At 36.5% G+C, this 26,064-nt stretch overlaps 1 protein-coding gene across 12 annotated transcripts; it reads right to left on the reverse strand.

Annotated features, from left to right (window-relative positions):
* Positions 1–200: 200 nt before the first annotated feature.
* Positions 201–25,834, reverse strand: LOC111255084 (EF-hand calcium-binding domain-containing protein 4B-like). Of its 12 annotated transcripts, none has more exons than XM_086976375.1 (15): positions 22,046–25,829; positions 20,625–20,866; positions 20,287–20,372; positions 16,650–16,815; positions 12,657–12,778; positions 8,550–8,668; positions 8,003–8,076; positions 7,067–7,185; positions 5,611–5,695; positions 5,275–5,336; positions 4,795–4,885; positions 1,255–1,422; positions 1,008–1,123; positions 714–785; positions 201–288 (listed from the first exon to the last, which is right to left on the reverse strand). In XM_086976375.1, exons 6-15 carry the CDS (start codon positions 8,581–8,583, stop codon positions 216–218), a joined length of 894 nt encoding a protein of 297 aa, XP_086832501.1. In that variant the 5' UTR covers positions 8,584–8,668; positions 12,657–12,778; positions 16,650–16,815; positions 20,287–20,372; positions 20,625–20,866; positions 22,046–25,829; the 3' UTR covers positions 201–215. The 12 variants fall into 12 exon arrangements, with proteins under 12 accessions (XP_086832501.1, XP_086832503.1, XP_086832495.1 ...); XM_086976377.1 differs by having other exon boundaries at positions 8,555–8,668; positions 22,046–25,828; XM_086976369.1 differs by lacking the exon at positions 8,550–8,668 and having other exon boundaries at positions 22,046–25,223; positions 25,650–25,827.
* Between the last annotated feature and the right edge of the window lie 230 nt (positions 25,835–26,064).

Raw genomic sequence — 26,064 nt, forward strand, 5'->3', positions numbered from 1 at the left:
TATAGAATAAAAGAATAGAGATTCTGAAAAAGCTGATGCCGAATCTCAGCTGATGAAACTACCTTAGATCTAGAATAAAAATATTAACTAGAGCCCGTGACCAAGATTATCTGTAACAAGGTGCGTCCTAATGTTCATTATAGAATTTTGACACTATATGCATACATGTTTTGTCTATACCTAATAATTAGTAAGAGGTTTACGTATAAAGTACGTCACCGTACTTGGTGCTGTTGCAACAGAGAGTTGATTTCGTCCTTTTGATCCAACAGCTGTTTATTCATTGTTCTAAAACAAACAGATACATTATTTCTACATATTAGTAAATTGAGCAAAATCTATAGATATTGCAATAAGCCACATTTAGTACTGAACAAACAGAATTGAATTAAATATACTACAGTATAACGGAGCACAGTTTAGAGGCTTAACGATTTTATAATGTAATAACTATAATTTCCAACGTCATCTTTACGATCAACAGCTGGCATTTAAGGCTGACATTAAAACTCATGCTCGTATTGCTTGAGCCAACAAAACTGACCTAAGTATTCTGTGAGAAACATTTATTTGTTTCCCATTAGTGCGCTAGAGGGAAAGTAATTTTATTTATGCTACGCATACTAGATGTTAAGCTAATCCACCTTTTTAATTAGATCCAAATTAGCAGTTAATAATAAACGTTATTAACATTATGTAAGTCGTTAACTTACCTCAAGATCTCAAGCTGTTTGATCATTTGCTCCCTCTCCAGGACCATGGCTTCAGTGGCTTGTAGAGCTGACCTATGAAAAAAATGCTACTTTTATTTAGGTTACTGAAATATCATTTATATATATATATATATATATATATATATATAAACAGACCAACTAGTCTATGAATCGTGATCGATAAGTTTAATATAAATTTTAATTGATGAAACCGTGTATATAGAAAAAGGAATATATGTAAAAATGGTGAAGAAATAAAAAAACACTCATTTTAGTTTATAATTTTTAACTTACTGGGCTCTTGCGCGTTTTTCGTCAAGGCTCTGTTGTCGCAGGCTTACCATATAAGACTGCATCTTTTGAACAATTGCTTCAGTCTCGTTCAGCTTTTTTTTCAACGTGTCGCGCTCCTAGTTATGAAAGAAGAAACAACAAATTGGAATAACTAAATATTTGCGAAATATTTATGGCTCTTTAATCGCTTCGAATGATTTTAGTTTGATATAAGTTACTATCACTCGCGCATCTAGCTGGAGCATACCTTTTCGAGCTTGGCATTCTTTATTCTAATGTCTGTATCCTGGCTATTAATTTGCTTGAACCGTTGTTCCAGTTGCGAATGCTTTGACATGAGATCTTGCAGAATAAAGTCCTTGTTCGAAAGTTCCGTAGCCAGCTCTGATTGTAAGCGATCCTGTCGTTTACGTTCCTTACAAAACAAGTAACTCGAGTTTAATAGTTTACACCTTAAAATACCGACGCGTACTATACTCAATAGTAGGACAAACCATATTCCAGAGAGGCTTGCCAGAGATGCCCATAGCATTTCGAGTGTGCACGCAAAGCTTCTAATTAATAAAATATGGTAGGGGGCACATTCAAAACGCAGCTACTAAATATTTAATTTATTCTGAGTACATAGGAACATCGTCTTGAAGTTAGAATTCTGCTTAAGATTTATTTCTAAAATTGTAGCAGGCATTTTAACAAAATGTTTTATGTGTGCTAAAAATAGCAGTCCTTCTGGTCATGTTTCTTCGATACAACCTACGCTCATTCCATTTATAGTTTCAAGTTGAGATCCGAATCTATCACAAATTCATCTCAGTTTTCTCCATTACAATCGTACGAGCATTTGTTTGATAATGCGAGTGACCGAATCGACGTTGTTTAGATTTATTGAATTCTCACTCAATAGTGTTCCATCATCAGCGATCAGGCGGACTTAAATTTGGCCTGTCAGTAAGGCATATGTGCTTAGTTAGATCATCAAAAAGCTAATCCTTTACAAACTGGCTGGTACGAATCGATGAATCACTCTGCTGTACAACGTATTTTCTTCAGACACTTCATCTGCCCACGGTTGTACAAAACTTTGTAGAATACAAAGATAACTTTATCTGTTGACGGGTTATCCGGAAAAGTGCGACGGCAACTATATTTCTTTTATTGGACATTGGCTCAAAACAAGAACATCTGCAGGAATCGGCTTTTATCCATAATGGGCATCTTTTCCACGTCGTGAACACACCAGCGATCATTTCTGCGGTTGGCATGGTATGGTAAAAGATAAATTACCATAAAGCAATTGAAACTTATTAGTTTTTAAGAGAATTGAAGAGATAGCAGTGCCGAGTGACTCTCGAAGTCTTAACTGCCTCAGAGAGAGTATCTATTTAAATTTAATGACACATAACGTATACTTAAATAAGCGTGATCATTAAAAAAATTCCAAATTTAAGTCAATCTCTTAGTAACCATGCAGCGAGGAAGGCAATCCTTGCTTTATTTAATAATTGTCGAGCCAGTTAAGGTAAATACAAGTTTATTCTGCCATAGGATAATAGAGACATTTGTGTTTATGTATATCGGTAGAATAATTTTACAGGATAACGATTATCAACAGTATTGTTGTGGTCACGATCATACATATTTTGCAGGTGTTCGGGTCGCCTAATGTATGTACTTATTTTTCTCAGACTATTTCCTCTGGGTTTACATATTTAGAAAGTATACATTTAGAAGTAAACGTAAGTGTATGTTTTTAGCGTTCAGAACTCATTTTTACGATAATGACAAAATCTAAGGTGTAGACAATGTCAGCCACCCCACTTCGTTAGTACTTCGTAATTTTTTTTATAAAATAAAGGGTATAGTTTCGTGTTAATCATAGTTTTCAAATGTGCTGCAAGTACAAAGGAAGGATAGTCTTAAAAGGCGCTTGATTCAAAGATAGGCCGGAATTTTGTTTTTTTTTTATATGTAAGCACTTCAGGACTTACGCCTAAAACAGTTTCAACTATATAACTATAAGTAATTATAAGGAAAGGCGGAATTTACGAACTCTGTAAATACAGTCCTACAATTACTGAACCTTATTTCACACCTGAACAAATACTGATAACATTTTTTAAACTGATTTCTTCCTGACGTATAAGTGTTCTGGAGAGCAACTATAATGGCTTTAAAATGAGATACAATTTTTGTAAAATGTTATGCCTTCTTCCGGACATGACGTCAGTGTCTAAAATTCTGAGCACGTTCCCCGATATGTTCGACAAATAAGGGAATTTGAAAAGGACTTGGGTATGACTACGTTATCATATGATCTTCTATTATTATTATTATTATTATTATTACTATTATGTACTACCAGTACCGGTGTCTATTCAGTAAATTTCAAGTTTGAGAATTATAGCCAGGCATGCGTTACATGGGCTAAACGTTTATCTGCTTTTACTCGTGGTGGCCAACGATCTAATTAGGTTATCAAGAAAATTGTCGAACTCCGATTAACAGTACTGTCGCAATGTGGAACCCCTTATAGGACAGCGCCGAATTGGGATATGTAATATTACAGACAGGGGCATAATTATATATAAGCGAACTAACCGCAAAGTGGATAATTTTTTCCGCGCAGAGGATGTCTAACGCAGAGCATTGCTACTATGGCCGAAGCTTCAGCATCATTTGTTCCTGCTCGTTTAACTGCCTGGGTCACAAACCAGATTACTTGATAAGTTGTAACGCTTTGACCTTTCGTTTAAAAAAAATAGCCTATTTTCGTGCGGATTATTGGCTGCGACTTTTTTAAATATTTTGTTGTAGGTAATCTGCCTGTTAAAAATATTCTTGTGAATTTTTTTATGGGGTGGCCATGTTTGAAAACGTGACTTAAATGAAACAGGTTTATATTAACTTTGTTACCACGTCAGCCCTGACCGGAGTAGATAATTTTGTTAATCTCTAGTACAAAGCGATCTTATTCAGCAGGCTTCTAATATATTTTAAAGCCTACTTATGTAAGAGTTTCATGTTAAGAGCGAAAACACAAGGGACAATGTAGTGAAGTACCACAAATTTAGGCATGTAGTAGTATTAGTTCGCCCTGAGCCATTGTACCAGTTTATGTACCTCAGAGTCGTGCTATCATCAAATGGAAGCATAATTGATAAGCAAGCATAGTCTGAAGTGGCCCATAAAGACGCCAGTAGTCCCCAAGGCCCTAATCTACAAAGACTGCCCGTCCTATGTAATCTCCAAGTGCGTCTTATGCATTATATGGGATAACTTTCATGTGGCTATATGTGTCTGTGGAGCAACTCTGCCTTTTTAGTTGCGTAAAGCTTACTTTTTTTTAGTCGTATGCTGGGATTTGTCAATTGAGTACACAAGGGGTACATATATACGCGGTACGCGATTCCACTCTTCACAAAAGATCTAAGGAGTAAATACGATTTGTTCGACATTTCCACATATTCATGGTCTTTATAGCAATCGTTATCTTCTCGCTAAGCATCTGAATACAATAAACCTGTTTATATTCCCAGTGCGTGAAATATGTAATCCAACGCAGCTTCTGCATACGACGTCCACACCTTACCTGACTTCATAAGTGATCACTCATATGACTTGGTATAAATTATGTAGCTACTGACCGATACCTAATCCCATATGTCTTTCGAAATGAGGTCCTTAACTAATGTGAACATAATGTGAGCTCACTTTTTCCAAACAAATAATGTATTTACCACATAAAAATAGGCTTGTTTCAATTTAACATTTTACTTTGAAGACAAACCTCGTTTAAGGTCCGTTCCTTTTCTTGCCTCAGTTGAATCTCCATTTCCTCATATAATTTTTGAACCTCCTCGTCCTGCTGTTGTTTTCGACTAAATACAAAAATCAAACGTACGAATATGATTATTCATCAGTGTTTTTCGCCATTAAAGTGACTTACCGTATGACTACAGCAGAGGTCCTGATTACATGTCTATATTTGCCTACTTTCATATTGTAGTTTAAGATTTTACTGAGAATGCTTTTCCATAAACCAGAAGCCTCATCTTGCATAGCAAGATAGGCACCGCTAATTTTGGGGGCACATGTTATTATTTAAATCTTGTAGGAATTGATGCTATTTCTCTAATGTAGTATACAGCTTAGGCTATTTAACTCATGTCTAAAATATCTATTTTTATGTTCTAACTGGATGTTTTTCATATCTATCTCATATACAAATTATTATGTAAACAAAGAGTGCTTTGCTAGTGCAATTTACTTAATAAGAGCGCTTTCGAGACTGGTAAATTCTTTTTCCGTTTTTTTGATGTTCCCAGTAACCTGAAAACAGTATTGTACGTCTTCGTTAAAACCAGTAAATTACCAGTAGATACATTATACACATTAAAGTTTGTAGCGTTCGCTAACGGTAACACTGTATTTTGTAAACAATGAATGAATCATCTACTTGAGGACTTAACTCAGCAGAGGCAGCCCGTGCAGCGACAAGTGACCGGAGCGCAACGGGCACCTGCATGTTTCTCTCTGAATTCCGTAAAACGAGTTCCCTGATATCTGTAACTTCTTCTAAAAAATATATCATTGTTAGCTATACCTTAAGAAGAAATTCCTCGAAATTGGTGAGCATATCAGGATTTTCGGTCCGCAAATGACCCCACATGAGTTTAACATAGTCCTCACTGGAAAAAAAGCAACACTTGTAGCAGTATGTTTTCATGCATTTTGATGAAAAAAGTATCACAATATACAGACAGTATCTTTAGCAGTTCTGGAAGCTCAATGGGCTTGTCAAGTATGTGGCGCTCCTATACCGTTAACGCCAGTTATTTCTTTGCTCATGCAATCACTGCTATAACTGCATTCAGTTGTCATCTGCTACTGTTCAAATGATTTGAAGCTTGCTCTTCTTCACGTATCGTCTTGTAGTTAATCGTTGCAGTTTTCGACATTCGTTTGTTGCTGATTTGGGTGTGGCATTTTCTTATTTAAACCGTACATAGTCTCACCCGTATACTCGCGTTAGCTCGTTGGCTCTACAGGCAAATTTACAAACAAAAACTGAACTATGACGCACTGGGTCGGACACTTGAACATCTCGCCGAATACAGGCTAATTGGTTTAACCTAACCTAAAATGAAATGTTAAATTACATACACATTTACAGATTACTACCTCCGAAATCGCACAATGCATTGTCTAAACCTATGAATATGTTTAGCGCATGGTTATCGCTCAGTCAATCTAGTAGGCAACAAAAAAACTTACCTTAGTAATTCTGACGGTCTGTACTGACTAAGATACAATAGGATATTGGTGTGCTATAATACTTTCCGGCACTTTTCTGCATGACAGTCATAAAGTGGGACGTCAGACCTAACGGGGCGTTTAACTCAACGGATAACCTCAGTATTATTATATTAGCCTTCCGGGCCCGTAATATTGCTCTATATAGACTACTTTTTTAACAGCCATAGCCGCTGCACCGGTGACGACCTAGTACCACTTTATTCCGTTATCTCTGTCTCCATGCTGCATTTGAGGCGGCATATTAAATGTACACAACTGATAGAAAGCATCGGCATATATGTCTGGCAAAAGCATTGTTTCAGTACTTTACTATTTGAAGCTTTATCATGTTGACATTACTTAAATTGTTTTTATCAACCGACAAACATTTTGATATATCGATTATTCGGTTTTTTTCAAATGAACAACCCACGTAGACGAATGAATGTTTTTATTATAATAATAATAATAATAATAATGATGATAATACTGATGTTAGCTTTAAAATGTCGTTTGAATATTCAATGCTAAATTTTCATCAATTATTATTATATTCTTTTCAAAAACAGTTTTAAAGCTTTTATTCATGATTCTTGCTATAGCGTTATCTACTCAACCAAACATATTGTATCTGACTGATGGTGAAGGTACGTAAGTAAACGCCGTAACTGTAAGAATAGCGGAAGCTATTTTACATGTTACAGGGCGCTTTATGATGAGGCAAAGTAAAGCTGGTTTAATGAATGTTCTCAATTAATACACACTCTTTGAAGAGCTGATGAACTCCTAATCTGTCGAGAAATTCTTCAAACTGTTTGTCCACATCCTCGTTTTCATCGACTTCTTCCACAAAAGAAACATGACGGATGCGGCCCCTAGATTCCTTTAAAGAAATATAATAATAGCAATAAGTATATGCTTTGAAGGCTCCCAAACTAGAGGGGAGACTCCAAGCTCAAGCTCCAAAGAAAGGTCCCAGAATCTCCTAACTACAAGTAACTATTTTTATCTTTCTTACTACTTCGATGGTCTAACGTCGATGTTTGAAGATTTTAATCTAGATCACCCCGTACCATCTTTGTATTGTATAACCAGGGTGAAATTAACAGGCACTGTTTACCTAAACTCGTAAATTCTTGATAGATGCTGGCAGGAGATTGACTCTATGGCAATATAACAAAAACAAAACAGAAACAAGTGATTATGACGTATTGCGAAGTGTTGCTATATAGGCTGAGTGTTGGGCGTAGTGGAAAAATTTTTTTCAGCTTCTGACCAGATTGAAAGATACTTGAAAATCATAAAGTTGTAAAAAATACGTCATAATACAGCATTTTCCTCACATGGGATAAATTTTGCTTGTTATAGTTGCTTGAATATATTCTGCTTATTGTTAGACAAGGTATTTAAGTAAAGCAACCATCTTCAATTTTTTTCTTCTGGCACTAAATGAACTTGAACTCCTCAAGCTACTGTTGCATTATCTTTAAAAACAAACAATTAACACATTGCTCATGCAATCATTGTGTCAACGTTTCCTACATTAAAAACTGATTTTTATTTAAAGATTGGACAAAGTAACTGATGTGATTTTGAAGGATCGATCAAACTATTTAAAAGGGGAGCAACCAATACTTACATTTGTTAACAGATAATTAACAAGTTAGCAGGTAATACGCGTACATTAGATGTAAACGAACCTGAAAGGTCTCAAGCATTTCTTCCTGGGAAGAGGACATTTTTCTTGGACGAGTGTCAATACCCATAAACATACCTGCAAATTTTGCGATGAGGTCAGCATCACTAATCTACTTTGCAACTAGTGATTATTCAAATCTATTTTTCGGCAACATATTTGCATTTCAACGTAAAACGACTATATGAGAAGATCGCGCATAGGCCTGTTCTTTCGCAACGAGCCATCGGGAAAAGAACGTTGACGCTATAATACAAAAACAGCCCTTAATGCTGTAACATAGATTATGTGTTATTATTGGGCTGAATGATGTTAAATTGAAATAACAAGAAACACCGAAGGGGTCGCATGCGAGACAGCCTTGTAGAACAAAAATAGCTTTCCAACTGCATAGAACATTTGACCATGAACAAACGGAGAATCGTAAAGGAAAAACGGTACTATCTTTTTAACAATTTGATAGTGTTCCAAATTGTTCCGATTAATTCGTTCACTACTGTGAAATATATTAACAAGCATTTTAAAGTGGTACAAAAAAATATATTACCTACCATACCTGTTTGGTTCAGCATTATAATTCAGCATATATGCATATATAACAGCATTATGATGTTTAATTCAGCATGATAGCAGACTCTGTGACCTTTCATTCTCCTCGTTAGTGCTTAAACTGAAAGGGTAATTATAACTAGCATAAGGTATTTTTCAAAAAGTCCCACTACGGATTGTACAATAAATAACCAATGCTTGTGAAATATATCATACTTCCTGCCAGAGGAAAGTAAGCTACCTATCTAAAATAGAGTCTAGATATGAATTAAATAAATATACTGACTCAACTATTTATTAGCAGTCCCGTCTACGAACAAGAACACAAAAGCTGAAGTAGCCATTAGGATCAACAATACCTGCTACGACAACATTTTCTTCGCTTTAGATGACACTAATAGTGTTGAAGATTAAATAAGTTACTTTCTAGCCGATTCAATCAATTATCAGCGCTGACAAAGGCGAGGTTGTTCCAAAATTTTACCGCCAGCTTGACGCCTCTTCGTCGGCACTTGTCAAATTACGATTAAGGCTCGTAATGCTGGTGTAATTTTCTCTGCTCTATAAGTATACATCGTGTTTTTATTGAACCTTTGTTACGTCATTTTTTTGCAGTCTGTGATGTTGCTTAAAAGAAAATATTTGAGAAGCTCCAAGTCGTTCTAAGGGATGCGATTTGTGCTCTGTTTGAATATTCGTTGGTTGAGTTTAGTTTCGGAAATTCGCTTATAGCACCTCAGGCTCGACGATCTATTAAGCTATCGACCAGCAAGCAACGTTATTCAAACAATCGTCGAGGACGCCACCGGTTGGCACGACCACTGAGTGCATTTTCAGCCTGATATGTAATATGAAGCTTGGACGTGAGATTTAGCCATCTCTAAAGGTCTAACTGTACGCAACATAACCCAAAAAAGGCGACCGCAATTGGCTGAAATCAGACATTATAAATTAGGACGAGTAGAGATTATTTCCCCATTCAGCTAAGTTTAGAACCAGGGTTAATTAAAGTTACTATCTAATACGGTGATCTTCTAACCGAGCCTGTTAACATAGGTAAGATGCCGCAGAACGCCCTTGTGTATTACGACGTTTTTAATAACAAAAAGCGCAATACGTTCATTGGCTCACTCTAATCCTAGCCATCACGAAGTAACGAGTAGCAAGCAATCTAAAATGTTGTACAAAAAAGTACAAATTTAAAGAGAGCTTAACGGCAACTTTGTTTGCTCACGCATTCAACTGAGTACTCGGGTACTCTAAAATACAACAACAAGGTGATTTTTCAGCACACGTTCGATGGTGTCCATACGCTGCAGAAAAGTAAGGTTACATACATTTAGGGTTTCTACACAAGATTTCTATAGAGGCTCGCAGTATTGGATACAGGTGTCTTATCACAAAGTGTCTTTGAAAACATATTCGGCTCTTGAATAGTTCAGGTCGCAAGCGTCCAAGCAAAAGTCCTCCACGTGTTTTCCTAAACCGAACTAACGGTAGCAAACTCTCGTCGGAGGTTTGCTGTTGAATATTTGTAGGTTTGATAAGACATCATATAGCCTTGAGGTGTTTAGGCAGCTTAAATCGAAGACGAGTCTCATGTTGAAAATGCAGCTTAATAGATATAAGCAAAAAGTAGAAATACACAATAGAATATAATTGCACGTTAAAAAATGAAGGACTTCAGACAGTTTCCTCGCATGTTAACGCATCATTAAATTATCAGCTAAGAGACATCGAAGTATGTACGAAAGTTACGATTCCTGCCTGAGTAATATTTTTGGCATTTTGTTGTCTTGAAATAGAGCTAGTTGTAGTTTTCTCAATGTAAATAGTCAAACAGTGAACCGCTTCTGTGACCCCTTTTAGTTTGAACTTTTTGCCAACAGTGAAACTAGCACAACCATTGCCTTCGCACAAGGCGTTGCCTGTGCATATGAAATGTAAGTGGCAGGGCCCATAAACGTTAATCAAACCTAACTGTATGGCATGGTGATATTAAGACTTTACCCGTTTGAAAAGATTACTGCGTATCAGCTAGAAATAATTAAAAAAGATAAGGTTAATACTAGGCACAGAAAAGGTCCGCGTAATAGCAAAGACTACCTTTTTTCAAAATTATTTAAAAGGCGATCTAAGGGAATAAACATTAAATAAACTGGATACGTTTCATGATTACGAGCAAACCCTCTCAATGAAATGCATGCGGTACAATCATAGTAACTTATACACGAAATCACGTTCAAAAGATCGTTACACACATCACTTCTTTGAGAAAACATCTAACAATTCTTATTCAAGGGAATTTCAGCTAAAATAGCGCAATAATTTATCATTATTACCCCGTATCTCTTTCATATCTACAGGGCTTCTAGAGGTGATCTACATCGGAAACTTCTCGTTCCTTCGGAATCCTATCTGTTGCAGCGGAACATATAGCCGCTAACTCCACGATCGATTTTTGATTCGAACAAATTTTTGAGGTTCCTCTTAAAGCTTCATTATATTATGTTGTAGTCAACATTAGGATATCTTATGGTTACATTCGCAGTAGATACTATTAACATTCACTATCAAACTGATATCCAGCGAAAGATGATAGATTTTTACTCGGATATTGCATACTTGGATAATCACCAACGTCATATTATTTAAATGGATGGGATTTTGGTTCTGTCAAATGAGCAAAGGTACAAAGAACAGGAAAATTAACTCGACCCATATCGGCTAATACTGATATGAGCACTTTGCGCATAATTAAGATTAGATAAATACATGCATAAATAAGACATGCACAGCTTAAAGAAGTAAAATTTGCCAAAAATTATACAATAATCACAATGGGAAAATTACTCCAACTCAATAAGAAGCTCATAAAGTTTTTCATTGCCCTCCATTTACGAGTTAGTAAACTTCTGTTACGGAGTACAGAGAGGTTAAAGATCACGATTTTGATGGCTATGCCATACTCAAAATAGGCATCAAACAGGTACCCAGGATGAGTTATATCGGTGTCTCGATCGACCAAATTGATTACCTTTCCCTAGGCCTAGTTCTGTTAAGATTTATCAAGAGCACATTAATGAGCATTATATGAGGATATAAGAACAAGTGTCGTCACATTCCCAGCATTATTGCTCAACGTTTGCTCTCTAATTGAGGATATATTTGAAGTTGTTTAGCTATATCAGAGACCATTGCGGCAGTTACTATTTATGGTAAGAGTTTTTCCTTAGTCATGCATACTAACTAACATTATTGCTTACATATATAGTAACAACAATAAAATTACTCTACCGAAACTGCCTAGATAGCTATCATTATAATGCTGGGGTGAACCAATCATTTTCAAATATGTCGGTGACGTCAGGTGACTAACTGGCGAGCCTTCCAACGGGAAAGTAAGAAGCTGTTACCTATTGTTTAAAGAAAATGGGACGTTCGGATCATACAGTGGATGTAGTCATATAACACTGGAAATACAACAGCAAACATATTGGCGGCGCTCGACCATCTGGCCACTCGAAGCGCACGCAGGAGGCAAGACATCATCGATATATAATCGAGTTCGGGCACGGAAGTACCGCATTGACTTCAACTATCTCCACAAATCTTTACATGTCAAAAACGTGCTGGTTCTCTTGATTTGAAAGCGAATATCCGTCATACAAGTATTTTTTCCAAAACTCAATCTGATTTAGACGAACTCTATAGGACAGCATCGGTTCGATCGATTCGTTTTGCCAATATTTTTTGTCAAAACGCACAGCGTGTGAGAAGGCCGCTTCTTACTCTCGAATTGGACACAATTTGTAACGCCTCTGCTTTGATTTCTATTTTAAGTAGTGAGACAAACATATGGTCCGGCAAGCGTCGAGCGACACTTTTAATCATACTGCTTAAATTCTAACGCGGGTAAATAGATGTAATGCTCCATATACTATCTTGATTTGTATCACAATACAATTTGTTTGGAGAAATAAAGGCAGTTCGTTTTGCCTTGTGCTAGCAATGGTAAAAAGGTGCCATTGGTAGCAAAGCCAGAAGGTATGATAATGGGCATTAAATCGCCGAATAATTGTAGACAATAACATAAAATTACCACGTACCAAAGCCGTTGGTAAATTCGTCGAGCGTTAGAAATCCATTTCCGTCCCTATCTAGCCGATCAAAGACCTCTTCCAGTTGATCGAGATCTAACGGAATCTCCCCATTAAGTCGTCGCATGCAACTGTCACAGTAACAATAACGTTATTTTAACATTTTCGTTTTTAATTATACTTATATAACGTTAAAGGTAGCAATAGTCGGAAAAGAGATTTAACTTAACCCTAGTCGATACAGTCTGGATTGTGCCCTGCTAATTAATGTTAGGGCATACGAGTAAACCTGAATCAGTTAATCTATTTAATAAATCATAACTTTTTAAGTTGTATCGTCAATTTCAACCACCCTAAAATTGTTATTTCTACGTATATTAGCAAAAGGTTTTATTCCCATTTTGTGCGATTAAATGGTTCCGATCATTGGTATTGCTAAATCATAATTTGATTGTTTTACAAGAAGAAGTTCTAACCATAAATGGGTTCCTTAAAAAATAAAGGATTAGAACTTCGCAAAGTAATTCGGATTCAGATAGAGCGGCAACCCATACCCAGTTAACTGGATAACGGGAACGTCTGCATTCACACCTATTTTCTGATAAAAATGTTAGCAACATAAATGTTTTATATTTACGCAGTACATACACTGTAGGGCATTTAAGCATTGTAAGTAACTGTTTCTATGACTGAAAACAAAACCGAATAGTACAACGATTTTGAGCATGTGCTATAGATGTCATATCCAACAGGCATAAACATTCGCTTTCATGTTTATATATTGACTGCAATAATTACTACCAACTGCAACTTCTATTCGGGACCAAAAGCCCATACAGACAGACTCATTCTGCATGTTTTCTCCGTGATTGCCTTGTTAATAACGCAAGTAACGCAAGAACGAAACCTGTTAGACTTCCGCACCATCGCGCTCCATATACGATAATCCGAGGGGTTTCAATTTCGGCTTTTTGGTAGCCGTACGTGGTAATTCCAAATCATGCCTATATTCACAAGCAGCCTGTTCCGCACCAACAGGCTCTTATGGGCCCGCGCATCACCTTGCTGGGAGACGTATGATTTACTTTCAGACACTTTAGCATCCTTAGTTGCACAACAGTTTGTAGAGGACGCAGATTAACTTCTAATGAGGATAAAATGAGACATTTGTCTGTCTGTTAGATGTATGAGGGCATGACATCTTCCTAATTGGACACCACATTCGGTACATCAGCATTGGCCGGAAATGCGCTTTTACGCAGAGCAGGCACGTCCTTCGAATAGGCCATTTCTGTGATTGATTTTTTGCATCGACAATAAATATTTTTCTAGAAAAGACGAATACGATTTGCTGTTTTAACCTCAAAAGAATCTGGAAGCAAACCACACTGAGTAAATCTCCTTCAGGTTTTATTCGCCTCCGAATGCATTTTTTGACTACATGACATGTAGCTGAGGTCTTCATGGGCAATCCGTCACGTGGTATGCCTATTCGCATCAAATGTCTTCGCTAACGACCTGATTGAAACAGAAGAATGGCTGGATATACACCGGCCAAAGGTGCATTTCAACCACCAGGTTAACCCTCAGTTAACTCTGGAGTCTGCACTGTTTTCTTTTCTCTGTGCTGAGCTTTCCTTCCATCTTTTTCCTTTCGTCTAAAACGCACAATCATTCAAGACGCGGTGCACTCTATTTGGAATAATCCGAGAATTTTGTTATGTCGTTGACGCTTTGCTTAGCGCGAAGACATTGACAATAACTGATCTTCGTTATGCTTCGAAAACGACACACTGTTTCCAACCTGATGTTTATGTTGTTTTGTTCTATAGAGTACCGCTCCTTTCTAGTACCAACAATAGCAAACAATCGCATGCCGGCTATGATAAATAATACACCAAGGCTTAACACAGTTTAGTTGCCCGACCCTATAACCGTGTTGGCATTCAACAGAAAAACGTTTTATGGTAACCTATATTTATTTGTAGTTAGTGATATGCCTTCCTGTAAGCTTCGAATCATGAGATGTGAAGATACACGCTGCATATTATGTTTTAATAAGTTTTTTTTTACGTAATAAAATCGTGGGGTGTTCTAATTGTGCGTTGTAGAATTATCGGGAACAAGCATTCTAATATTTGTACGGGACAAAATTTATTCACCAGTTGGTCGCACCTTTTGGAACGCGCTGTCATCGGAGTTCAACAAATAGTAAGCCACATATGTTTTGGTGTAAAAGAAGGTTCAATACAACTATTTAGATCTCAAATACATGCTGGCCTCCGAGACATGCGCGCTTAGAGAAGTGCACATTGTTAGTTGTTTAGCTTTTCCGCATGTCTTCGGAAACGACAAGTATTTAAGTAGCTCCAATGCAAAAGGTATTAGGAAATAGCGAACCGCTTACATACAATGTCCTTACACCAGATAAGCCGAGTGAAATATTCCCTACGTCATTTCCAAGCTTAACTATTTCTCACTTAGATGGTGTCTGCTGTCCACTTACAGGTTTAATCACAAGAATTATTAAATAAAACTCAATCATTTGCTTTCTGGTGTGTATTTTCACATAACGTTGATATGAAGCTCGGTGCAACTGATTCTCATTGCTTGTTCTCAAATATCTATCTAGAAACGCTGGCTTAATCTAAAAAAACCCGATAGCAAATCTGTTTCTAAGAAAAGGGTAGTTTCAGATAATTACAAACGGCGATATACAATGGGTTTCGGACATGACAACCTAACTGGCTACGACAATTAACCGTTATCGACAAGAATTAAACGTTTGATGGAGAAATTCCTGTAAAATGACCTCCAATACAGTTTTGTCATTTTTCTTATATCGACATTAGAAAGATTATAAAATCGCTCGTCACTATATTCCCTTACCAGCCAATATATATGTTAATTTCTGCTACTTGCTTTGGTTTTAGCCGTAATCCTTAAATTTGAGCATATTGAATACGTAATCTCTCCGCGGAACCTACCCACTTCCATCAGAGTGACGAGGAAGACTAAAAGAAAAGCTGACTATTTACTTAAAAACCTTATAAGCAAGTTTTCGATTTAGAAAAATCGGATCTTTGCACCGCGTACAGCTAGAAGCAAAAACAACTTGTTTATTTGGGAGTCCTTTAACGGGTGACAAGAAATGTTCGAGTAAAATGTGAGACACCTACGTATGTTAACTCATGCCCTTACAGTTCACTAAAAATGTTAACAATATTCGCCTCGGACCAACAAAGGATGTAGTTTCATTGTAAGTTGAAGAATAGTACGCAATCAAGGGGGCAATCTTTTTAAAATAACTTTTATTAATTTTTATCATATAGTTATTAATGAATTTTATTTAATATTCTTATCTAGAGAATAAAAAACTGGCCATTTGTAAAACAAAATCGGCCAACTTAAGGCTAACGCAAATCTCGATTTTCGATATAAAAAATCAACTAAAACAGAGCACTGAAGTAGATTTAGGCAAGTTGTGTTAAGTAACGTTAACTGGAAGTTGTAATGTGTATCAAGCTTCGGACTATCGTAAAGACCAGTACTCAACGTATATTAATTGCGGATTGGAAATACTTGGATGGTTGACGCGCTTGATTACACATGGCGATCCAAAAGGTTCACACACACTGCCAAATCTAACAACTGCTTTAGATCTTTGAGGGCAAATTTTCCACATTCCTCATATGCAACTTCTAAGGCACGAAGGCCTGTCAACAGCCTCGTTATAGATTCAACGGCCTCTTTGAAGTGTTTTTGACTATCATACCACCGGAATTTACTGTTCTTGATCACTAACCTACATCTTTAGTTATGTCGCTAGTCATGTGCTTCTACGCGGTTAGGTTAAAAAACGGTGAGCTGATCGATTTAGATTAATATATTTTGATATTTTTTATCACTATGGACCGAATATGCCTACAGAAATCTGTAACTGCATCGCTATATCTAATACTGGAAAATAATTTTGACAACCCTTTGCCTTTAATTTCTTACCGTTTGGTCATAAAGCCTTTGGTCTCAATGTCACATAGACTGAATAGCTCACGCGCCTTGTCAATCAAAACCTCACGAAGTTCAGAGCCTCCAGAAGACGTGGCGGCTCCCATTGGGGCTTGCATTTGGCTAACGCTGCTCATTTCTTGTTGTTTATGGACAGAATCTGCAATTGGACACATAATCTAATCGCTTAAATTTTATGTAAATATTCAGTAGTCTGACGTGATTCACGTCTCTACGTTATTGTGCAAAGAACAATGTGGACTTTTTTTTTCTTCAATCTATATTTATGGACTGGAAGACTCACAAGTGAATTAACAGAATGTAGTGTAAATATGTATCACTAATTTGAAATATGGTCACCTTTTTCTGTAGTAGGTTTTAGCGGGCCGTCAACGCTGTTCTTATATAAAAAATATGGAGAGGATTTCATATTACTCCTTTTTATTCTAACACGCAACCACTCAATGCCTTTTCGATTGGAGGAATTTAAGCCATTTTTAAATACTTATTGGTCGTAGTAATAAAACTGGATTAACAATAATAATCATAAGAGCAACATTCGCACAATTTTACCCCGTTTTAGAACTAATGATGCAGTGGTAACGCGTTTTCTAGTAAGCGTTGGTATATGCGAGGCGGTCTTAACTGTCTGAAATAATACTTAATGGCAGTACCAGGCTCAACATTTATTACATTTAGATTTTACAGTGGACGAAGAGGTCATTTTATACATATATATATATATATATATATATAGGTCCAAAAGTCCTTATTTCACGTTTATGAAAGTAGCACCTAATTCGCACGTTATTGGAATGAAAGGCGGACTCACATTTTTAACAGAAGTACCCAATATCATCCCTATAATTATCATCCCAACAATAATCAGGCAGTAGCGTTAGTCTACGTCTAAAATACAACAGTTACAAGAATGACTATCGTGATCATTTAAATGGTTTTTATTGACTAATATTAAAATATCCTGTAGTATGCTTAGAAATCCCCTATTACAAATACGTTGCACACTTCAATCCGGTCTTTATTTAAGTTGCGCATCACTTAATATTTTAAAAAATGTATAATATATATATATATAGAGTGAACCGAACGTCCTTCAAGTAGACTAATGTCTAATGCCACCATGGTCACCACTGAGTCAGCATTTTTTTGACCTACGGCAGCAATATTAAGCAGTATTAAGAGGTTACATTAACTCCCTCAACTGTTCTGAGTATCTTATTGCTGCTACACTAAGAACAATATATCTAGTCAGAGATATTTTAAATCTTTGTTTTATATATATATATATATATATATATATATATATATCAAAGATATAAAGAAAAACCTTGGAAATTATAATCTTGTTCCACTTTTTCAGCATAAGTTGAAAGTCTCAAGCTTCTGCGCCATTCTGTTGACCACCCCCTTTTTCAATTTGTTCAATGTTTGGGTAATTAAGTTTCTACTGGAATGTTTCATTGATTGAAATATAGAACTGGTCAAAGTTATGTTCGATGTATATATAGTGCAAAAGCATTATGGTTGAGTTTTTTTTTTATTATAAAGTTTAAAAAATTAAAAAGATCATTATAACGTTCCGAAAATACTTGACGTTAGCTCTTGACAAGATGAGGCAAATCACTTTCTCAATATTTGGCATAATTGCTAGTGCTATTGCATAATATGCTCGCTCAAATGCTCTAGGTATTGTCAATTATATTTTAAAGTTATTTTTTTCTTAGCTCCTTACTTTAATAGTATACAATATCCTTCATACACCCCCAAATAAACGGTCAATTCGAAATTTTGCCTTTAACGCCGCAATCGCCATCTTTAAATCTAGTATGCTGTTAATTTTTGGACTCGCGCCACTAGCAGATGAAATTTAGTTGGTAAATGTTCTTTAAAAAATTTGGAAATTAAAGCCAGTTGAGGTTACCCTAGAACAAACGAATTTAGAAGGAAAAACATTAATTAATATTAATTTAATTAAAAACATTAAAAGAATAGTTAAAATTAATATTTAAAGAAAAACAATTCATTAAAAACATTTTTAACCTTAGAGTTTAAAAATCAACACTTATTGGTCAAATTTTTGTTCCTCAGAGGCCACAGCGTTGCGGAAATGTGTATAAGGTTGGTAAAGACATTAGGCCAAATGGCTTAAAGCAAGAGACAGTCGATGAGTGGTGCTAATGTTTTAAGAACAGAGATTAAAGTGTTAAAGATTAGCGAGGAGCTGATCAGAAGGATAACAATGCATTGCTGGAATCGAGCAAACCCTTCACCAAAGCAGAGCTTTGGCGGCCATAGGTGACGTTTCGCATGTGACGTAATCCAAAACTATGAATCAAACATTGAAAATGCTTAACCTGGAAAAAAATGGGCTTCCCATCAATGGACTCCAAGCCAGTGGGAAACGTGTGTGATGTATTCCATGTCCAATTTGCGAAACTTTAATCAACAAAAACTCGCCTGGAGGATATAGTCGCCATAGATTAGACATACAAAATAATACCTAATTAAAGCACGAAACAATTCCTAAGAGCTTGTCGGTCCGTAAAAGTTATCAAAAGCAGTATGTAATATTTTCGTTTCTCTCAGTTTGTAATATAAGAATAATAAGTAACTAACGTTTCAAAACATATAATAACGGATTTTGTTACTATAATAGCACTTCTCTGTCTCCAATTGTCCTATTGGTTATAATGCGTCATCACTTACCCTATGTAAATCATTTTTCGCTATCGAGGCTTATGGGTATCAACTTATTAAACAGGCCTATACAAAATGCACTTTATATCAGTCATATGAAACATCCGCTATTTTTACGCATTGATCGATTTGCCTTACTGAGTAAACCTTTTTAAAAAGCACACGGCTTTCCTTAAAATGACCTATAACTAAAAAGGTCAAGGAAAATCTAAAAATGAATAAGCAAAGCGATAAATAATAAATAAAGCGATTCTAATCCAAATTTGGCTACACGCTTAACTTTTTTTACAAAAAAAATATGTATGATTTCTGATCAGCGATAAACGCTACATCAACCTTCTGTGCTTCAAATAATCGAATATATCTATTACATTAGTTTACTTTTTTTTAGAAATTAGAAAACATCCCATGCAAATTTTTGCATGGGATGTTTTCTAATAGACATTTTAGACATTTTATAACAGTAATTATCTAAGACCGTAGAAACATTATGCAATAGAAATTGTTTTGATTGTTGCCTCAAGTCGCCTTTCTTTTTAGAGTTACGTGGACAACATCCAATTGTCATTGGATTTTTGTCAAAGCCAATTGAACAATCCTGCCCGTCTGCAGCGTTATTTTAGTATAAGTATAATCTAACCTTGGCTCCGGCTACGAAAATTTCGCTCAATAAAAACCATTGCAAGCAATACGCCGGCTGCTACGACCATTTCCTTTATGTAAGGCTGATTACAGCTTCAAAACATATTCGTGTAACACGCTACTTGCTTTCGGTTTGTTTTAATAGTTAAATAAGAAAAGCCTAACATGTTCTCCTTAAGTTATCCCGCCTGCTCAGGCAAACAGACTGAGTATCTAGAATGGGAATATTTTCTCTAATATTTCGAAAATCTGCAAAAGGAAATCTACTTACTTGCGGAGTATAAAAGATCGAAAATGATGTTGGTGGTTAGACCTAAGTCTTAGGTTGGGAGCAACAGGAAGGTACACAGTAGTCCTCTGCGAAAATAAGAAGAACACTTAGCACATCAACGTTAATCTACTTAGACATTTTATAAAACTTAGCTTCGAATCTTTTTAATTTTTATCCAACAGAAAGTGTATACGGCGACAACTGATAGCACTTTTTGATTACACATTTCTATTTCATTATCGCTAAAATCTACTTAGCGACGTATAGCGACTCACAGACTCTCGTATATCAGTTCTCCTTCTATTTTGTATATTTTCATAACATATTATAAAACCGACCTAACTAAGCGATTTTGGCTTGAGGCTGTTGACGTAAAGATCGTAGCAAGTGTTTCGTTCGTAGGCGTCGTATTCTTGTTTGTCCTAGTGGTCCAATCCGTCGTTAGAGACCTTGCAATTCACCAGCGCCTAGCACTAAGCGATCTACTGGCAATCAGGAACCCAGACGCCATGAACGTCGCATTAGGGTTGAACAGCTGTTGCTCCTATGTAATAGCACGCACGCTCGAGCCTATTCGTCGCTTTATCCATGGCCGAGCGGCGCACACAATAGATCGCCCACATAAAGACACAAAACGTTCTGTGCACCGACCTAATACTAACGCTATCCTATGTTGACTAATATATGGTACCCCATACGAAGAGCGTCCGTGGCCCCTATTAGGCTCGGCTGCCAGGGTCACTCTCTAGCTCTTCACACCGAATATATTTCCTCAGATGACAAGTTGCATGACAATTGCATTAGCTACTACGTACTACCCGACTGTAGCGTCACATTCTTTGTTTTGGAAAATGCACTTATAAATAATTTTGTACTACACAAGTTTCTAGTTTCTTATTTTTAAAGCTCTAACACAAGGTCAGTGTTCAATTGCTCTTCGTCCTAAAATTTTTAGCTCGAGTTTTATTAAAGTAACATAAACAGGAAAACATTTGTAACGTAATCACTTACGCTTTTATCTGGTAGATAAAGCTTATGTTGACATATCTGCAGGTATTTTACTTGTTTACTGTTAATAAACAAACGCATCTGCTTTCAAAGATCTCTGGGATCCTTCCGCGTAACAGTTTCATAAAATGAATCTAAATACTAACCCATTACTGGTGCCTTCTAATAGACCTTCTATTTCTGCAGCCCCTTCAAAATTTCGTAATATACGTAATTGGACCTAAAGTAGACGCATTCTACTTCGCTAGCAAGTTATGCCTCTTCTACAGTACATCAATTGTTATGGAAACAACCTACGATATTTAAGCATATGTATAACTAAGATCGTTTAAGTTTTCCGAGAGTTTGTTGTAAGTATAGTTTGAAAGTGATACCCTTAAATTTGAACGAAAGTAGTACGATAGGTCTAGGCCAAATTGACGAAATATGAGATTTCTTATTTGCTTTTGTTGTTTTGAGTTCGGCTGAAAGGGCTATCTCTCGGATTTTCAAAATAGCATACATGCGAATATATTTACCTATTTAAATTATTTAAAAATAAGGAACTCGGGGGTGGACCATGCTTCTGAATCTACCCGTTCATGCTTCGCGTATAAATGTTGTTAATGAGTTTGGTTCTCACTATAATTTGGAGCATTCATTCTTCAGACTAGCTAATCAATTTGATAGTAAAAAATCCGTTAGACGATAAATTATGACGGGTAAGGTCAGCAGAACAATGCTACAATCTTGTAACCGTAATCTAGCTTACAATCTTTGAAAACACAACACTTCACTGTTGATGGTTGCACTTTACTCTCACTCCAGTAACGAAAAGTGAGTCAACTGCTTGTATTATTATGAACCGAATTTATCAAGACGATTTCAAACGCACGTACTACGAATGTTCCAAATACTTGACATCAGGCAGAGCATAGCTATTTATATCAAGCACTGCCATGGCGTACAACGATGAAGAAACACAGCTACCTCCAAAAGTAATAGGAAAAAGCTGACTGAAGTTGGTTTCAAAAATCGTTCAGCTGTGTAAGCATCGGCTCATTACGTAGCACACTCATGAATATCTGCGTGGGTTTCGCATTTTTAGGGGAGCAGGTAGTAGTCGAGTCTGCCGAAAGATTTTTTTTGCTTAAAATAGATGTGATAGAATGGCCTAGAGGTTTATTAAACATAGAGTTCTGAGTCATTTTTAATAATTGAGTTTAGGTGAAAAAATAAGAAATTAAGTTGTAACCTAGGCGATTATTATCTTTGGTGAATTTTGAAAGGCGTAAGGCTAAGATCTTTGCAAAATACGACTGACTGTGAGGTATTTCATATACTGGACGACATATTATATAGATGATGACAATGCGTTTTCTGAAAATATTTTTAATTGGTCCATGACTATTAGTTCTGCCCTAAGAAAATGGCACACGTCCTGTGAAACACTAACAATATTTTAACGGGAGTAATAGTGAACCTGGATTTTGAGTTGTTTAGAAGGTACATATTGTCAGTTTAGACAGCTTCATAGGCGCATGAAAACTATATAGTTACAAGTACGGTTGATTTTACCTTCGTGGCCAGACTCGTGCGGTTGTCGGAACTGGTAAAAAAATTCAGCTAATGTATTAATTTTGTCTAAGTTGGAGTGACTTAGAACCAAGAAATATATAGACATGTACATACTCATACCCTTTAACCGAACGTCCGCTTAGCGAAAAAATATAAACTAGTATCTTTGAAGTCTAAATCGAATTCACCGACTATTCACAGAAATTTTTTGTAAGTCATTCTACAGTTAAAAGGATCTTAGGCAACTGTAGGAGTAAACAGGTTAATTCATATTTAGCGGTACTCCAAGTTCACAGTTACTGAACAAAGACCAGGTTATTGCACCGAAGTGTGAATATGTATTCGTCTTCTTGCAGTTGATTTTGTCGGTTGAATTTTGAACTCTCAGCCTCTGCAGTCTATGTACCCCAGATATGAATCATGAGCAATTACTATAGAATTCATCATATGGGAGCCCATGGCATAATTGGGCGCTTTAGTTTCTCGCCGAAACTCATCAAAAATAGATTTACCTTACAGAGTGTCAACCCATCCCTATGTGATGTAATATATGCCATATTTCGTTCTATTGGCTATTCGACTTATTGCATCAGTGAGATATGGATTTAGGATGCCTGTATGATCTCTATGGACGAAGAAAATTGCAAAGCGTGTGGTTTTTTGGAATAACCGCAGCCGCCGCTACTAGCCTGCAGGCGTGAAAGTCGGTACCTTTTACACACAGTTATAGTTGCCGCTACTATAATACTAATCGGAATAAAAAGCCGAAAAATATTTTGTACGAAAATGGTTATGACCCTTAGCACCAATCGACCCCACACCATCATCAGGGTAGCCCAATGCACTGAATGCGCTAACTACAAAGCCATTTCACTCCAGCGATTGACCGTACAACTTAGATATAAAAAAAAATGGCAACATGATTTGATTCCGCAAAAGCAAGACCGTGTTACAAGAATCGTGTTTTAATCACTGTTTGTAGTAGAATCAGAAGTAAATACGACATCAAAAATTGAGTTGAAAGACACAATATACAAATAATCACGAGTTATTATAAGCTAAGCTTCAAAGCAATCCACAAAAAGATCTTCTTGAATCGTATTTATTCGACACAATCTCCGACCAATTAATTTGAGGACAATTAAAATACCACTTAGTTTAATTAGTTTCTTAGTATCATAATAAATGTAAAGAGCGGAACCAAGTACCGTACGTGTGATCAGTGCGATTTAAAATGTTGTAACGTATGGCGCGAAGTTTGGTCAAATTAAAAAAAAGAGAAGTTGAGATGCGTTCAGCGAGTGTTTTTACTTAACCTCGACTATATCAATATGGCGTTTAATGTATGATATGATAAATGTATAAGATGCAAGTGCCATCATAGAATAGAAGACAAGAAAGCCAAAATACACAAAAGGATTCCTAGATAGGTCAACATAATTAATAGAGTTGTCGAGTCAAGCTTTACAGCAAAATTTGGTGTTCACGTCATTTAGCATGCAATACGAGCTAATTAGATCCAAGGCCTTAAAGTGAAGATTTGAGTACAGACATTTTATATATTGACGTTCGCTTCAATAGCCGATTTGTTTACGAGGATTTAAATTGGTCTGAACCATCAAAATAAAACGAAAGCCTATAGACCTCTTGGCTTTGTCTCATCACTAAATTGGTTATTCACTACTCACTTTAGAACAATGGCGTGTAACCTAGTAGTTGCTCTTATGTTACAGTTACATTCAAAGGGTCCAGGCGTTTTACCGCGATCTTTATATAACTATCAATCAACAACCGTAGGTTTATCGTTAGGAAATTAGTGGTTTGAGCTTTTTAGTTTCCCGGAATGCTTTCCTGTCCAAATAAATTGTTGGGCGAATTTCTTGTAACTGCCACGGCCATTTTCCTCTTTCTATGTACATAAGACGTTTTCTTGTCGTGCTTTGCATTTACCAATTTTCCATCCCTTCTTCTTCCATTTCGTAAGTCACGATTTCCGATTTTGCTATCTTAAGCTGGATTGATCGTCGTGTACTGCCGTGTTGTTCCGTCAATTCCATTAATTTCTCGTCCAAGTTACCGCGTTTTCCAATGTCATCTTCATAACTAGCTGGCGGGTCGCTGCCTAGCCACCTTACATTTTCTTTTTTTCTTTTTCTTTATCTCCTCTTATTTGTCACGAATGCAAGTGCAGCCTGAGATTGGTACTTGCAGACTCAGACATTAGCTCTACTTTTGTTTCCTTCTCCTGATGTTTTTTCGGCTACGGCAGAGGTATCCTCCCGGCAGGGAGATTAGGTTGCGTTCTAATATCTGCTGGAAACCTTTAGGTGACCCACTGTTTTCGAGTTGAGATAGTTTGGAGAAACTGTGTTCTGAGAGTAACATAAAAACAGGGAAAGCATTTGTTTAACAAAACAATCTGTGGATTATGCTGGATCAAGACGCGGGTAATGCTGACCACAGTGCCTTTATGTCATAGTTCTAACAGAGACAAACCTCAAAGTAGTTATATAGCCGATGAAAACACGTTGCAGCGACAAATTGCCAATAACAGTACACCGATGGGCTATAACATTAATAAATACAAACCCATAGTATACAATTACCAATGGAAAACGGTTTGATGGTTTAAATGGTTGACCAACTGAAGCAGAAACGAGGACTTTTAGTGGGAAACACGCAGAGACGCAAAACGCACGCACTCCGGGCTGCTAAAAGCGTTAGACCAATAAGAGAATACCAATATTTTAGCCGTATCATTAAGTACAACACAAATGCAGCTATACATGCTCATAAACCTGTATGCAAGGGTGCCGCCCGAGCAGTATCACTCCACAATACAGTAAGCGTTTTCTTCTAATCTGTATTCTCCGATTTGATATGAAAATATGGTATTTCGTATTTGAAACGATTTGATAACTTCGTAATGTGTTCTATTTTGAAACACTACACGCGTATGACTTGGACGACCATGCTAATTGACAGAAGAACTATTTCGAAAAAAACCTATCTTGAGGCAGAAGCTAGGGAACGGTGATGAACATTGCTCACAGAAGAGAATTCGAAACCTGCCAGAAAAAAGAATTAAAATCGCCAAAGAAATATTGCATACTGAGAAATCAAACGGAATAGAATTATGACTTAATAGCTAACACTGACAATATATAAAACATTTCTTTTTATTGGGTTGTAAGGAAAATTGAGCGCCTTTGT

Source organism: Varroa destructor, unplaced genomic scaffold, assembly GCF_002443255.2.
Source record: "Varroa destructor unplaced genomic scaffold, Vdes_3.0 BEIS01000423.1, whole genome shotgun sequence".
NCBI classification, from domain to species: Eukaryota; Metazoa; Arthropoda; class Arachnida; order Mesostigmata; family Varroidae; genus Varroa; species Varroa destructor.

Excerpts from the sequence above, each read along its gene's own strand:
- LOC111255084 (XM_086976372.1), bottom strand. The coding sequence starts at position 16,792 with ATGAGCAGCGTTAGCCAAATGCAAGCCCCAATGGGAGCCGCCACGTCT. Across the intron at positions 5,696-7,066 it reads GTTCATCAGCTCTTCAAAGA|TGAGGACTATGTTAAACTCA; the intron begins GTGTGTATTAAT and ends CTTTTTTTCCAG. Across the intron at positions 1,124-1,254 it reads AGAATGCCAAGCTCGAAAAG|GAGCGCGACACGTTGAAAAA; the intron begins GTATGCTCCAGC and ends TTTCATAACTAG.